Source organism: Heterocephalus glaber, unplaced genomic scaffold, assembly GCF_053883595.1.
Source record: "Heterocephalus glaber isolate CG9 unplaced genomic scaffold, H.glaber_assembly_v1.0 deba00001523, whole genome shotgun sequence".
Lineage (NCBI taxonomy): Eukaryota > Metazoa > Chordata > Mammalia > Rodentia > Bathyergidae > Heterocephalus > Heterocephalus glaber.
In genome coordinates this window covers 30,583,565-30,600,635 of record NW_028258327.1, presented here as the reverse complement: position 1 = coordinate 30,600,635, position 17,071 = coordinate 30,583,565, and the positions used below count along the sequence as shown (strand labels likewise).

Below are 17,071 nucleotides of genomic sequence, written 5' to 3'. Positions count from 1 at the left end.
CAGTCAGATCTGAACAAATGTGTGCATCTGAGACTTCATACTCATATATCTCAGCTGACTGTAGAAATGACAATTCTTAGGATTCAGTGCATGAAGAATGCAATGTTTATCATATGATAAGTCCCTAGAATCTGCTAGGTTGAAGGATGTATACATATATGACTCAACAGTATCTACAACAATTGTTTAGAAGCTGAAGCAGTGGCACAGGCCTATAATCCCAGCAGGTGGATTACAAATTGGAGGCCAGCCTAGGCAATTTAGCAAGATTATCTCAAAATAAAAATAAAAAGGGCTAGGGGTATAGCTCAGTGATAGAGTGCTTCCGTAACATGTGGCAAAAAGAAAAAAGGAAAAAAAAGAAAATTTAGAATTTAGACCATTTGGGGAAGTAGAGGGGAAAGAGTACTTTATCATTGTTTATAATTGTCAATGCATGGTGATAACAAAAAAGCAGATTTAGTCAAGCACGGTGGTGCATGCCTACAACCCCAGCACTCTGGAAGCCTGAGGTAGGAGTATTGCAGCTTTGAATCCACCTTGGAGGATTTAGTGAGACTGTGTCAAAAGGGCTGAGAATGAAGCTCGGTGTAAAGGCCCTAGGTTCAACCCAAAGTACCAAAAGAAAGAAAAGAAAAAGAAAGCCTACTTTAACTTTAACTTTTCAAAAACATTTCATTTTGAAATAATTTTAGATTTACAGGGGCGCCAAAAAGTTAGTATAGAGAGTTCCCATATACCTTTCACTCAGTTTATGTAACTGTGGTGTATTTATCAAAACACAGACATTAACATCAGTGCAATACTATTAATCCAATTGTGGATTTTATGTGGATTGTACCAGTGTTTGCACTAATATATTTTCTTTCTACCCCAAGGTTCAATCTAGCATTTTGCATTGCATTAAGATGTCTGTCACTGTTTTTGAAGTCCATTTACATGTCTATAATCCCTTGTTGTCTGCTCTGGGAGCTACCCACCACAAGCTCCTCCATTCCTTGGTGCACCATTGATTCCATGAAACCTTAGTGATAGTGTGGTAAGGAGATCTGACAAACATGGAGACTCACCCTTTGGTGAAAGGTGCTATAGAGTCTGATACAGTATAGTCAACTTCCAGAGTACAAGCATTTCTATTTTGTCTACGTGGACTATGACTGTTAGGTAGGCGATATTTGCAAGGATCATGTGCCTAGTATATGGAAATCAGAAAGCAAGGCTTTGGGGCAAAAGTGCACATGTCCCGTGAAACGAAGAGGCAAAAATGTGAAAGGTGAAACATTGAAAAAAACAACCGCAATACAGATATTTTGAATGCTTGCTCCATACCATTTCTCCCTTTCCCTTGTCATTGGAATTCTTATTTTGTTCACCCTGCAATATTGGTTTAGGAATGGGCTTGGAATGCAATTCTAGCCAATGAGGTGAGGGGAGGTCTGGGGTTTCTGGGAAATTTTCTTTCACTAATCAAAATGCCCTCTCTTTCTTGCCTAAATTTTGGTCTTGGTGTTTGGGCTACTCTTTGTTGAAGAATAGAATGTCTATAGCTGTGGCAGCTACTTTGTAACATGAAAGACAAGCCTGAAACAAAAGTAAACTCCAGTCCAAAGTGGAAGGAAAATGAGACTCTGGTCATTGATGCATTACTTATTTCTGGGAATGAACTAACTCTCCACTTCTTGTTATATGGGAAAACACATTTTTCTCTTTTTGAGGAACCTGTGGTTATTGACAACAAATGGAAAGGCTTCATCAACACAAAAGCATGCTGTGCTCCATGTTGACAAGGATAGAGATGGCGGTCAGTAGTTTTAGAGCCCATAGCAGCAGCATCTCTCAGTCAATCATGCATTCAACCAACACTATGATAACACAGAGTGTGAGACTATTGTGCTTGGTATTCTAGGAATATGAGAGTACTATATTGCTGTAATCCTAGGGAAGGATTCCTGCCTTGAAAGGCCACACCATCCAATGGGGCTAAAACGCAGAGGCAAGCACACTGATTACAGGAGTCTTGTTATTACGTTAGATATACTGTACTCACAAGATGCTGTGGAAGCCTCCAGACTAGTGCCTTGAAGTTTAGGAAAGGAAAAAGTCCACACTATACTGAAAGGTACTTGTTAGGCAAAGAGAAATGGAACAAGGCAATTGTGAGGGAACAAAGACAGAGAGATTAGAAGCTACAGGTCTGTTCTGGAAAGAGGGAACAGTTCAGTTTAGGTAAGAGTTGATACAGCTGACTTATTGGCAGCCATGACTGGATTGGTACAGAGGAGCACCTGGAGTTTACCTGACAGTGCCATGCTTTGGGAAGCTCGAGAAGCCACGGCATAATCCAGCATAGGGAACTAGGTGCTGGGAGCCCGACTCTCGTCTGAGGCCAGGTTCATTTACCTACTAATTATGTGGCCCTGAGTCATTCGCATGTCTTAGAACAGCTACAAGAAGAGCTTGATTGTAGCTGTCTTGCTTCCTTCACGGGGCAACTGTAAAGTGCAGTATAAATGTGGTGGGTTATTATTTCTTCCACCTCCAGATGTAACTAGATATTTACCCATTCTTAGGTCCTGTGCCTGTCTCAGAGTTTGTGTCTTGGTTCTATTGTGGAGCTGCTCTTTAGCCTCCCCTTTGACCTCACCAGTGTCCTCCTACACTTGTAGTACCTGCAGTATCTTCCCTTGTCTCTTTCCTGGATTATTCTTCTGTATCTCCAAACATATTCCAATCTCAAAAATTAAATACAACTTAGAAATCCTTTCTTAGGTCTTCAAGATTCCTCAAAACACCATTCTTCATTTTCCCCTTTCTTATGAAACCTCTTTAAAAAAAGACTACTATCCTACCTCTTTCTCATCTTCTGCCCAGAGTTAAGTCTATTCCAATGTTCAATTAAAAGTGGTCACTCAGAGGTCATTAGTAAGCCAGGCATGGTGACACATGTCTGTAATTCCAGCACTTGGGAGGCTCAGATAGGAAGATCAAGAGTTTGGGGTCAGCCTGGAACAAAGCATGCCCTTGACAAAAAACCAACCAAACCAAACCAAACAAAAACCCATTGGTGGATGAATCTAGGGTCTTCATCTTCTTGTCCTGTCTCATTTAACTCACCCTTCTACAATGCCTGTGTCATGCCTTTCCACCCACTCTTTCTTTCCTCCTCCTCTTTCTCTCCCTTCTGAGTGTTAGGGTTCACTAGCATTATGCTCACCTCAGGCTTTTTCTCTCACCTAGGAACACTTATTTAATGCTATAGCTTCAACAGTCACACTGAAGAGGAGCCACAAATAGCTTTAGTTCTGGTTTTCCCTCCCCAGTAGTTTCCAAATAAATTGTCCAAGTATGGATTTGAATGTTCTGTGATTCCTCAACCCCAGTTTGGTTTTTTTGTGTGTGTTTGTTTGATTTGCTTTTTGTTTTTTGAGATAGGCTCTTGCTATGTGGTTCAGCCTGGCCTTGAACTCACTATGTATCCCAGGCAGTCCTCAAATTTGCGGTGATCCTCATGCCTTAGCCTCCCAAGCATTGGGATTACAGGCATGTACCACCACACTGGCAACTCCAGCTTGTTTAAAGCCACTCCCCCCATATATATACATATATATATATATATATATATTATCTTTGTGTATACACACACATACACATACACTTTTTTTAGTGTTCATACCATCATTTATGCCATCCTATCCTAAAATTTTTATTCATTCAATTCCCTCATATATTTAAGCAGTCATCAAATCTAATTGTCTAATCCTTGAAACGTCTAAAATAATACACTTATCTTTTACTTTTAAGACTTTGTTTTTTGAGAAGGGGTCTTCCTATGTAGTTCAGGGTGACCTCAGACTCACAGCAATGCTCCTTCCTCAGCCTCCCGAGAGCTGAGATCACAGGCGTGTGCTAACACACCCGGCCAGTGCTCATTTCTTTCTTTCTTTTTTTTTTTGATACTGGGGATTGAACTCAGGACCTTGTGCTTGAAAGGCAGGGGGCAGAACCACTGAGCTAAATCCCTGGCCCCAGTGCTCATTTCTTTGCTGAACTGTTGTAATAGTTTCCCAAGTGATCTTCTTGACATCATTGTACTTAAGTCAAAGTGATCTTCCACATTCCTGATAGTTTTCCTCCAAAGACAAAGCTAGTCATGCTTAAAAATTATCTATTCCTTCCCATTGTTTTAGAATAAAGTCATATTTCTTATGGCATTCAAAACTCATTCTACATTCTTTGTACTAGCAAAATCTGTCAGATAAAGGCTCAGCCCAAATATCCTCTTCCCTACACATTAGAGAGAACTGACTTTCTTTGTACTTACAGTGTACACTTCTCTAATTGTTCTTAAGAGTCACCATCATTGCACCAAATTGTAATGTCTTTGTTTCTTTGAAAATATTACAAGCTCCATCAGTGTGTATTAGTTTCCTCTTACTACATATCAAAACATAAACTCTAGTGGCTTAAAACAGCAAACATTTATTATCTCATGGTTGCCACAGGTCAGGAATTTGGAAGTAGCTTAGGTCTGGTTTGTTCTGGTGTAGAGTGTCAGAAGATGTCAAGAGATCAGTCTGGGCTGGTCATCTGAAGGCTTCCTGGGGATGGAAACTGCTTCCAAATGGCCTCCCTCTCATATTTGGCAAATTGGTGCAGGCTGTTGACAGGAGGCCTCACCTCTTGCTATGTGAACCCTTCTACAGGACCTCAAGTATTCTCACAATGTGGCACATGGCTTCCTCCATAGTGATCTAAGAGAAAGAGAGGAGAAACCCCAAATGCCTTTTGTAGAATAGTCTTGGAAGTCACAGTCTTAGTTACTTTTCTCTTGTTGCTGAGACAAAATACCCAACACCCAAAGTTAAAGGAGGAAAGGTTTATTTAGCTCACGGTTTGTACAGGTTTCAGTTCATAGTTGGCTGGCTCCAAGGCAGAGTGGCACATGGCAGAGCCGTGTCACAGAGAAGAAACAGTTCATTGCATTCAGAAGACAGCAAAAGCAACAAGGGACCCGAACAGAGTCTTTCTGTCCTTTTTATCTGATTCAGACTACTTAGGGTGGGTGGCACTCACACCCTTAATCCTAGTGCCCTTGAGCCTAGCATTGTACCATGAATCAATTCTAAAATTACATACTCTAGATCCAGTCACCTCTAAAAAAGCCCCACCTATGACCACATGAGGCTTTAGGGGGGACATTGAAACACAAGCCATAACAGTCACACACCATCATTTATACCACAGTCTATTTGTTAGCAGTGAGCCACCAACTCCAGCCCCCACTCATGGGAAAGGGAATGAATTGCCAGTTCTTGAAGAGGAGGGAGAAGTATCAAAGAATTTGAGGACCACATATGGATTGTCTTGTATCTTAATATCTTACAACTAGCATGGTGTCTGGTACATAGTAAGTGTGCCACAGACATTTCTTAATGGAATGAATGTGAAAGGGAGATAACTGTAAACAATGGGATCCATGGGTAACTTGTGTGGGGTACATGTAGAAAGGTGGAAGTAGTGGTTGGTGGGAAAGATTCTGAGGTAAGAATTCATGGGATTCACTGGGGATTTAGCTCAGTGGTTCCGTTGCCTGCTTTGCAAGCACAAGGTCCTGAGTTTGATGCCTGGTACCAAAAAAAAAAAAAAGAATTCATGGGACTCAGTGATTGAAAGGAAAAGTTTGGAAATTTCTCCAAGAGGTGAGGTGTTGTCAATTTTTCAGCATTGCAAGTTTAGGCTAAAAGTCCTGGGAAAGTTAACCAATCATATGGGTTGAAATGTTTTTTGGGAACTTGAACTTGAAGAGATATCAATGATGGGTGAAGTAGGCATCTAGTACCCCCTCCCTGGGCTTTAAAATGGCAAACCATGCCTCTTAGAATCTTGTTTCATTATACTTCAAAGGTCAGACTGGTTGTCAGCAGCATGCCAATGTCTATGCCAGCCCCTTACCTCAGGTTTCTCATTTATAAACGTGTTGGATATTAATACTTATTTTCTAGGACCTTGGGCCTGAAGAAACTGACAACATACCACCTTATGCAGGAAATTACCACCACCATTATTATCTATAGGTTGTTATGGAGGAAATGTTACTTTGAAACATTCTGAAAACTGGGATTCCACAGTTTTGACCTATAAAGAAACAAATTTCTTAGGGTTCAACCTAATTGACAAGGATGCCAGTTGAAAATTTGAACACAGCTCTTCACAGAAAATCACTCCAAAATCAGTGATCTTTCTGTTCCTCACAAGGCTAAGGGCCAATTTTAAGAAAAGTAAGTCTTGAGGTTTAATGAGATTTAGTTCAACATAGGCATTACTGTACGTTTTAATTTCCTTGAGAGCCCGATAGGGGAATTAAAGACCTAAGACTGTATGCTAAATGCGCACAGAACAATGTGGAGTTTGGAAGCAAACTTTCTCTAGGAACTCCATCCAGTCTTGGTCACATTTCAGACACTGTCATTTTTAAGAGTTATATTTACTTAGAAGAATAAGCGTGGAACTATTTTTTTTTAAAGGAATAGAAATTAAATACTTCTTCGTTCATTTGCATTTCTATACATCTAGAAATGGGTTAGTTGGCTCCTTCATTACAAGTAGGATTAAATTCACTATTTGCCAATATAAATGATTAAAAAGTCCGTTTGTTTTTCCAGGAGTACTTTTAAGACTTAATACTAAAAAAAGAAACGAAAAATGAGGACATTTCCTTTTTCTTCTGTAGTGTTTATTCCTACACTTCTTCAGATCACCTGGCACTGACGGTAGAATTGGGGTGAGACTTGGAGCACAAATTCCTGGTAGCATGCATAGACTGATGCGGGTCTCCCAGGTCACAGGGCAACCGCAGGCCTCCTCGCTCTCCCCGAAGCGGAACGCAGCGGCCCTGGGGTAGGGCCTTTGTTGCTGGCTGCACAGCGCAACACCAGAGCCGCGCCTTGCCTACAGCCAGCTCTGCGGGGCTGGGTTGGCTGCCCATTCATTCATCGACAGTGCAGGCGCGGCGGCCAATTGAAGGCCCGCCCGAGGTCCCCAGCTCCCGCGACCCCGCGCCGCCCTCAGCCCCCCGCAGGCTCCCCAGCATATCCGGCCCCGGCCTCCGGTCCTTCCCGCGGAGGAGGAGCGGGAGCGCGGAGCGGGTCTGGGCCCACTTCCTGTCCGGAGGGGCGCGCGCGGTGGGCTGAGCACCGCCCCGGACATGCGGCCGGGCGCGGGGCGGGCGCGGGGCGGGCGCGGGGCGGGCGCGGAGCGGGGGACACTAGAGTCACGCCCGGAAGCCCGCAGCGTGGCCGCAGCCTCCCGCGCGGCCCCGGTGGCGCGAGGGTTAAACTCCCGGGGGCGGGGCCGCGGGAGTCGCGTTTAGAGAGCCGGGGCGGCGGGCGGGGGCTGAGGCCCGGGGCCGGCTCCGAGCGGTGGGGTGGGGCGGAGCGGGCGGAGCGGGCGGAGGAAGGGGGCGGGGCCCGAAGTTGTTCCGTGCTGGGCGGCGGGCGGCGGGAGGCGCGGGGCTGGCGGGTTGGGGCTGACGGATCCGGGGCTGGGGAAGTTTGCGCTGCCGCTGGGAGCCAGGGTGCGGGCCCCGCCGGCTGTGCGCGCCCGCTGCCATGGCTTTCCGCAGGAGGACGAAAAGTTACCCGCTTTTCAGCCAGGAGTTCGTCATCCACAACCATGCGGACATCGGCTTCTGCCTGGTGCTGTGCGTCCTCATCGGGCTTATGTTCGAGGTGAGCGGGACTGGGGAGGGGTGCTGGTGCGCCGCGGCGCGCACTCCTTTAGGTCCCCAGGCCTCATCCGAGCCAGGGAGTCTGGTGCCTTGCACGTTATCTGTGCCTCTGGCTTTGTGCACTGTGACCCCCGGCCTGTCCTCAGGTCAGCCCAGAGAGCACCTCACGGCTCAGCTCCCTGCACGAGGTGCCGTGCTCTGTCGCCCCCTCGGGCACCCACCTTATTTCTGCAGCTCGCTGTAGCCCTGAAACCCTAGCCTAGTATCGAACCAGCCGCAGCTCTGCCACCCTGGCCCGACGCGTATGGCTTCCTTTCTGGCGTCCGGGAGCCAAGCCCTGAGACTCCCAGACTCTAGTCATTGCACAACCCCCCTCCCCCCAAGTAGGGGCCACCGGCTATCTTGAGTTCTTCCAGGGGGCGGAACCCTGGCCCTTTCCCATCTCCCTTCTCATTTTCTGGTAGTTTGCATCCTTGCCGCCTCCGGACCGAGCTGCAGGTATTCACGTGTGGCCCTGGCTCCATCCCAGTCTGGCCTTCTGCTGTCCTCTTTTTTTACCATGGTCTAAAAGGCCAGTTGTGAGAAACCCTATGTCACTTTGTAGACTGTCCGATTAGGTCCATGTGTGGCGGACCCAGAGCTGCACCCTATTTACGGGGTGGAGGAGAGGGACAGGGACAGTCTCCACTGTAGCTGCAGGGATGGGGGCAGAGGATGGGATCCCTCTCAGAGAGCAGTGTAGGCCACAGCACAGGAAACTCTAGTAGGCTAGGGTTCAAAATCCAAGGGGACTGATGGGAAGGACTCTGCACTCCTACAGAGTAAGTGAGTTACCCAGAAGTTGGAAGAACTGGAGGAAATCAGGAATGAGTTTGAGGTGGTCTGCCTTGTCTCAGAGTGAGATGTGTAAGTGACGCTTCCCTAGTCTGTTTGGTTCTTCTGTGAGGACTCCTTGGCCTTCCTTTGGGCAGGTTGTTATCTGCTTTCTGGGGGATATGTCTGGAAGCTGTAACCATTTACAAGCTGGTGTAGATAAGAAGGATTCCCGTGGGACTTATTTTTCCTTCCATGACCCTCAGTTGCTGGGTTCCTTGTCTCCTTGTTACAGATGACAAGGGCCCTACTTGGCTGGTGGAGCTGCCCTCAAGCTGGGAATGTTCTTGTGGCCAGGTGAGGGTTGGATGTGTGCATGTGGGCTTGCCTAGGCTTCAGGATGTATCGGAAATAATCCTGATTTGTTTTTGACGGTGCTCTTTCAGTTCAGTGTTTCTCCTCCTCCACTCCATGGCTCTCTGTCATGTATGGGATAGGTCTGGGTCCCACTCTCTGTTGCATTGATGCGCCTGAAAATGGACTGCAGCCTCAGTTCCCCCATTGTTGAAGACATTGGTTAAATCTGTTTTCCTCATAGGAAGGTTTTAACTAAGATCATGTCAGCCAAAGAGACCTGTTTCCTACCAGTAGGAGAGTCAGTTTCTTTTTCCTAGAGCCCTGATATTATTTATAACCATAGTAGCTTAATGAAATAACCAAGGATTTGTTTTACCCAGCTAATATCCTTGTGTCTGTTTGCTGTTCTCCATTCTAAGTGGCCTCTCAGTACCATGTCTCCAGGTTTAGAGGGTATGGCTGGAAAGACACACGTGTCAGCCATAAACCTCATACCTACTGGCTCTGGGGCTGGCCATGTCTCTTACATTGCCTAGGACTTTATGTCTGTGTGCAAGAAAAGGCCGCCTAGCATTTGAGCTTCATAACCACCCGCGCTCCCACCCCCCCACCCCCCAGTCTTGTGGAAAGACCTATGTATTAAACCTGCCTGTCTGTGGAAGTTGAAGGGTGGTAGGAACTGTTCTGCCCTGTACTGATGCATGAGAGAGGCCCGTGGTGAGGAAAAACAAACACAGCTGCTTTCTCTCCCCCTTAGAAATGGACTGGGGAGTATGGAAAGGGCTACCATCCCTGCTTCTCTTTCTGTAGCACCTTGGATGTGCAGGATGTACAGGGCAGGTATCTCCTTGGAGATGTTATAGGATCATCTGGACTGGTCTAGGAATAAGCAGGCTTTGCCTCAAACCTCCAGTATGAAGGGCTTGTGTTTTGTGCTGGGCACATAGGTCCTCACTGTTTCCACCACCAACTGACTGCAGAGATAGGGACTTTGTGTGTGTGTGTGTGTGTGTGTGTGTGTGTGTGTGTGTGTGTGTGTGTATGGGCTGGGGTTGGAACTCTGCTACTCCTACCAAGTGAGAGCAGAGCCTGGTGTGGTGGTACATGCCTGTAATCCCAGCGCTTGAAAGGCTGAGGCAAGGAGGATTGCTGTGAGTTTGAAGACTACATAGTGAGTTCATGGCCAGCCTGAACTACATAGCAAGACCCTGTCTCAAAACAACAACATAAGCATCTTGGACATGATGTGAACATTTTCACTTCATCTTCAGTAAAATGGGGCTCGTAAGAGGATAGAATGTGGAGGTGCCTCAAAACCTAGCACAGGGCTGACTGGATCTTACGCAGGGTCTTCCACATTCTCCCCTAGGGGTGTGTGGGTATATGTGTGCATGTGTAGGGATGCATGTGGCGGGGAGGGTTGGAGTCCAGAACCTAACACAGTTTTTCCTAGAAGGAGGCCAGAAGGAGGTGCTGGGGAATAGGAGGAAGGCAGGGCCAGTAGCCTCCTGACTTTCTGTTTTGGGCCAGGCTAGGTACAGTTCCTTCATCCAGAAGCTGACTGGGGAAAACTCGATTATAATTCTTCCCACCAAGAGTGACCCCCACTCCCCACCACTACTCCTTCTTCTGGGGTCCCTGCACAGTTTGTCAATGAGCTGGGCCCCATGTCATGTACCAGTGCACAGTCCTTCATTGGGCAGTCACAGTCCTTCATGCCCATCTCAGCCCTCAGCAGTGTTCAGGGGGCATTCATTTCCTTGGAACCCTAGGACTTCAGTTGTCTGTCTTCAGGGAGAGGTTGACTACAAGTTCCTTCCCTTGGGATCGCTTCCTTTTGGGAATACCCAGCCCCCTAACTACACACACACACACACACACACACGCGCGCGCGCATTTTGCTTTAGTTTTGGGTCATTCTGTTTCCAAGGCCAGGTTCTTCCCCCTGAACCCAGGTTTTCTTCTGTCATGCAGACTGTTTGGAATAGAGCTGTTCTGTGCAGCCACAGCACTTGGCTAAAAAATGTCAGGAATGTGGAACTCTATTTTCCCCCTCCTTCCTTTCCAGCTTTCTCTTTCTTAACTTTACTTTTGGAGAGGTGGCACAAGGGGGAGGTTTTTCTTTCACAGTTCTGTCCTTCAGTTCTTTCTTAGGAGGAGTCAGGGCAGTGGATCCAGCTGTGTGCGGGTATCCAGTGGGGTGTGTGTATGTATCAGTTTGAAAGTAGCCTCCCCTCTGCTTTTCCTTTCAGGGTCCTGTCTTGTGCCATATTTCCAACAGAGAGAGACAGGAGAAGAGGAAAACTCTTTCATTAGCGGATGGAGCATGAGAAAAAGGGGGGTTCAGGAAGAGAGACAGGAAGCAATTTATATACTACCTTTAAATGTCATTTCAAGACAGAAACTTTTCTTTTTTTTTTTTTTCAGTCTCTGCCTCTGCAGCTGCAGAGAAATGGTTCTGAAATTCTGAGCCTGTCATTTGTAGGTTGGTTTCTGTTTGGTCTGTGATGCCTTGAAGGTTTAGGACCCAGAGGAGCTTTTGGGTTTTGAGCCTGTGACTGCTTTTTAATTGTTTTGGAGGCAGGTGTGGCAGATCTCCCTTTTCTCCAGGACCTATCTTGTTCCCTATTCCTCACACCATGATTACTTGTCAGAGTGAAGAGTTTGCAGCATATACAACGGTAGCGCATTGCCTGCGTCACAGCCTTTAGTGTGTAGGGTCTCTGGCTCTGCTCACAATCTCCTGGACATACCTGTATGTTTCATAACCTGAAATGAGGCTCCCAGTCCTGTCTCTTAATGGTAGCATTGTGAAACAATTCTGCTCTGTCTTGTGAGATGTATGTAAGTGGCACAGACATGCATCTATGGCCATAAGTTGTCTTTCTTTGCCTAACTTCTGACGCACATTTGAAGAAGCTTCTTTGCCAGTATTTATAGTTCCTGATTTTGTGCACCTTGCTCTTTAGCCTGTGATGTCATTCATGAGTGTTATAGAACAGTCAGAGGTCACTTCATTCTCTTGGGTTTGGTGTTGGATTCTCTTGTTTGGTGGGTGGATTTCTATATGCATAGCTCAGTGATTTGAGCAACAGAGCAGAAATTTGAAGCTAGATTTTGATCTGGTCAAGCCTTCATTGTAGCCCTAGCCTATGGTATGCAAGACACAGGCTTATTCCTGTTTCTTCCCTTGGCAGAAAAAAAAATGTGATAGCCAGAAAGGTAGCATTGATCAGTTTGTGAGTTTTTGACCCTAATTGCAGGATGAAGACTCACGCATTTGAAAACACCCAGTATGGTGGCTGGCACACGGGCACTTCTTCCATGGGTCCCAACAGCCACACTGATGATGGATGTTGTTACTGCCATCATCGTGGGATTGGGGTGTTCACCTCCCACCCTCAGATGGTTCACCGGGCCACCCTAGTTATGTTTCTCTTAAGGATGACATGTTTTGAGATGGAGACATTTCCCCCAAGTTCTCCAGCCCTGGCCATCTACTCTTCAAGTGGCCTGATCACTGGCTGTACCTTGAGCCCCTCTTTCCCCTAGGGATCCTTGCGGTGTGGCTGCTTTATGCAGAACATCATTTTTCTCTGACATCCAGCATACAGGCCTTGGGTTCTGGAGGGTCCTCTGTGCTGCTGCTGTGAGCTTTGCAGAGGAGTAAAAACCATGAGGAGACTGCCCCAAAAGCTAAATAGGTGCCACTTTTCTCTTGCTTGCTCTGTTGTCTGAACCTCAGTCGTGCATTTCTCGGAGGCACTATCCAGACTGGTCACAACAGAGCGCCTTAGTCCTGACTGTTTGTAGAATAACATGTGTTGCTATGGTGAAAGCTTCACTCTGGCAGGCATGAACTCCTTTTTGATCTGCTGCTTCATGGGCAGGGGCCCCAGAAATCACTCTGTGGCATAGCTGATGTACCTCTCATTCCCACCCTGATAAATGACAAAGCCAGAGGTTTGATAAGAGTGGATTAGAGTTCCCAAATGACAGAAGTGCTTTCTAATCAGTGGGAGCACTATTAGCAGGCTTTGGTGGGAAACTTTCGTGATATTATCTCTTAACCTTTTTTCCAGCGCTGTGTATCTGGTATCCATTGGTACCTAATAGTTAAAAAGAGTGGGACTGGGAGGGGGCGGTGGTGATGGAGTAAACAGTAAAACTAACGTTGTTCCTGAAAAGCCCTTCTTGTTTCACAACCAGACCTTTATTTTTTCCAGGCTGCTACTTTGCCTCAATTTATCGTCACTGTCTCAAATCTCTCGCAGTAGAAGAGAACCAAACTTAACTTTGTTATAGCTGGTTAATGTTACAATTTAACTATGGTGTAAAGAGCTTTGCAAGCAATTCTTCTGGGTGGTATAAGTTCACATGGCTTTCCCTGCTTTTCAGCAGGGAAGAAATGGGGGCCGGGTCTTGAGGTGAGGGGCTCTGAGGCCTCTAGGCCTTCTGTGAGTTTGTAGGAGCCCAGGGTTAGAAGAGGGGCTGCTCTGTGGTTTGCCACCACAGCCACGTTGCCTCTTGATGTCTTCCCTTGTTTGGCTGGAGGGGTTGGCAGCATTTTACATCTGTGAAATGCTTTACTGGCCTCACCCTGTAATCGGGATGGTTTATGGGGGTTGTCATAACCATCCAGAGCCTGGCTTCTAGAGGAGAGACTTGGCCAAGGACCATCCACTCTGCGTTAGAGACGGAGCCAAAATAAGAATTCAGCAACGTCTGGCTCACATTTAGAGCTCCGCCTGATGCTTCCACGAATGGAGTGTCTATGGAATGTAGCCACAGGCTGCTTTATTTTTCTTTGTCTGAGTGGAATCTGTTTATTACCTGAAAGTAATATCTGTGGGTTGTTGTTCCACATGGAGGCTTTCTGCCTGGAATAATCATTGAAATTTGCATCTCCCTGAAAGGGTTACAGAAAATAACTCAAATGTATGTGTCTATCACATGTGAATATGGGTGAATGGGCAGAAGCTTTACCTACCATTGAGGTTACTGCCTGCTGATACCCAACATCTGTATAAGAAAAGGTGCTTCTGGCTGTCATATGTTCACAGCCCTTATCCTCAGGTTGCTATTGTGGTTGTAACTCAAGGGCACATCTTTTTCCTTACTTTACAAACTCTTAAACTTACATAGGTTTCCCTTAGAAGGAAACCCAAGAGGTCACCTAATGTTTACAGAAGAGAAAATTATGCTTCCCACTCCTGGTTTGGGAGATTGGCCTAGGACACTAATATGAATTTTTGGCAAAAAATGGGGGCTACATCTTCTGACCCATCTCATGCATTTTCTACGCCTGTGCTCACTGGAATTCTCAATTCTTTGAATGCCAGGCTATGTGTAGAAGTTTTGAAATTATATCTTTTTAAAGAGCTCTATGCTTATTTATTTAGCATCTTTTTATTGAGTGCCTGAGTACCTGCTGTGTGACTGTGTTGAAATCTGGGAATGCAAAAACGAATTGAGTGGTACCTGTCCTCAGAGAGATTACAGCGTAGTGTATTAAAACTGATAGCTGGCTGGATGTGGTGGTACATACCAGTAATCCTAGCATTTGGGAGGCTGAGGCAGGAGGATCACTGTGAATTACATAGTAAGTTCAAAGCCAGCCTGAACTACATAGCAAGTAGTCTCAAAAAATCAAAACTAAAACCAACCAACAAATTAAAAACCACTACCCTCTTTGTGGGTAGGAGTCAGGTCTTAAATGAGATATGAGTGGCAGGTGCAACCGTAGACACTTAAGCCTCAACTTAAGTCACTGCCCTTGGTGGAAGGGGTGTCTTATTAAATTGAGACTAACATTCTGAACATGGGGTTGTCACCATTCAGAGAAGAGTGGTGGTTATGCCAAGATACCCTGTGAGGCACCATTGGTACTTTTTTTTTTTAAGCCCGGATCTCACTATTGCTTCTCAGCCTTTTGGCTAAGATCAAGTGAAGACAGGATCTCACTATGTAGTTCAGGCTAGCCTTGAACTCATGTGTATCCCAGGCTGGCCTCAAACTCAAGACAGTCCTCTTGCTTTAGCCTCCCAAGTGCTGGGATCACAGGTGTGTGCCCACCATGCCTGGCTCAGCTGGTACTCTTAAGGCAGTCTGTTGGGGCTGCTTTGTCACAAAAATTCCATAGATTTAGAGGCTCAAGAAACCAATACCTGTTTCTCACAGTTCTGCAGTCTGAGCAAGTCTAAGTTCAAGGCCTGGCAGATTCAGTGTCTGGAAAAGATCTGTTACGTGGATCGTTGCAGCCATCTCTTCTTTGTATTCACACATAGCAGAAAGAAGGGAGGGAAGGGGAAGGGAGAAGCTAATCTCCATGGCTTTTTTTTTTTAATAAGGGCACTAATCCCATTCATGAAAGTTCCTACCCTATGGTCTAATTTCCTGAAGACCTTCCTCCATATGTTGTCACACTGGGGGTTAGGATTTTAACCTAGAAATTTTAAGGGAACACAGACATTCCATCCGTAACAGCCAGTGTGTGCATCCATGTGCTGGGAAGCCTTTTATTGAACGAAAACCTGGCTGAAGTTAGGAGGCTCATCCAGATGTTTTCTTAAGGTTTTGACCATCAAATCCCAACATTATCTGTAACGTTCCTGTTGGGTTGTCAGAGATGATCATCATATGTAGGTGGGAAGGACAAAGTTCTCTGAGTCTCCACTGCTCTGCCTTTGAAATAGGGAGAGGACTTCTTAATAAAACACCTGAATTTTCTTTTCTTTCTTTTTTTTGGTACCGGGGATCAAACTCAGAACCTTGTGCTTGTGAAGCAGGCAACGGAACCACTGAGCTAAATCCCCAGCCCTCTTCTTTTGTTTTTTGTTTTCATTTTGGATGTCATTTTTTTTTTTTTTTTTTTGGTACCGGGGATCGAACTTGGGACCTTGTACTTTCGAGGTAGGCACTGGAACCACTGAGCTAAATCCCCGGCCCTGGTTTTGGTTTTAGTATCAGGGATTGAATTTAGGACCTCAAGCTTGCCAGGCAGACACTGTGCCACTGAGGTACATCCCTGGCACAGCACCTGAATTTTGCAAGGACAGAGGTTTTATTTAATCAATGTGTTCCTTCATCTTTATTATAAAGGTGCAGTAGATATTCTTTCAAAGGGAGCATTTAATTGTTTTTTTTTGGGTACCTGGGATCAAACTTAAGACCTTGGACTTGAGAGGCAGGTGTGGCATCACTTAGCTAAATCCCTGGCCCTTGACTTTTTTCTTTTTAAGGAGAATTCTAAAGGGTTTACTGAGCAACTCACCACCATTATGGAGATTTCTATGCTATTGGGAAGGGAGAAGGGTCTGTCTTGCTCAGGACAATGGGTAGTGATGGAATGTGTGCAGTTGTGCCCCTGCTTCCTGTTTGGACTGCCACCTGGTGATTTGAGGGATTGCAGGACCAGGCAGCACGTGTCAGCGTTCTGGTCCGGGTGCCTGGTGTAGGGCCAGAATCTTCGAGAGAGTAGCATTCAGAGTGAGTGAGAGCATGACTTGAGCTTTGAGGTGCCAGTGATGTGTGGGCAGCTTTTCCTGAAGGTTTAGAGCAGCCTGGGACTCCTGGCTCAAGGAGCAGTCCTTGGATAATAGGCCTCCCCTCCAGCCATTCCTGGAGTCCTGCAGGAAATCACAGGGCCTGTTCCACAATGCCTGGTTTCCGGCTGGGAAGAATTCCTTGGAACTTGGACCAGAATTGAACTTTTTAGCTCTTACACTTCTGGAGTTTAGGGTATGTTTTTTAGTTTGTAGTCTGACTTTGTACCAGATCAACTTTTGACCTCAGTGGGCAAGGAGTAGCTTGTTTGTATGGATTTTGTGACTGTTATTTGGAAGAGGGATGTTGAGATGGAAAGGAGTGGGTGATGGCTTTAAAAAAATTTTTTTTTCTAATCTAGCAGTTTTGTCTCTGGTTTGGGCATGAGGGCAGGAGCATGTGCTTCTCTCCAGAGTCTTCAAGGTGGAGTTGTGGCTAGTGCCCCATAAGGGCCCACCATGGGAGGTGTATGATAGAAGGGGTGAGGACTGGGCCTGGAGTCTTCCAGTAAATAGCAGTGTGGCCCATGCAACACCTTCACCCCTCCTGGCTGCACCTGCTTCACTGGAGTATTGACTGTCCTGTGGCTTGGTTGCACCTCTGGACCATGAGCAGATATAGCAGGGACAG

At 46.1% G+C, this 17,071-nt stretch overlaps 1 protein-coding gene across 1 annotated transcript in view; it reads left to right on the top strand.

Moving 5' to 3' along the window:
- Positions 1–7,484: 7,484 nt before the first annotated feature.
- The window catches only part of Tram2 (translocation associated membrane protein 2), an 80,349-nt gene continuing 70,762 nt past the window's right edge, over positions 7,485–17,071 (top strand). The window contains exon 1 of the mRNA XM_004869036.4: positions 7,485–7,727. Coding sequence (XP_004869093.1) covers positions 7,608–7,727 — 120 coding nt within the window. The 5' untranslated portion in view covers positions 7,485–7,607. The remainder of the gene's footprint in view (positions 7,728–17,071) is intronic.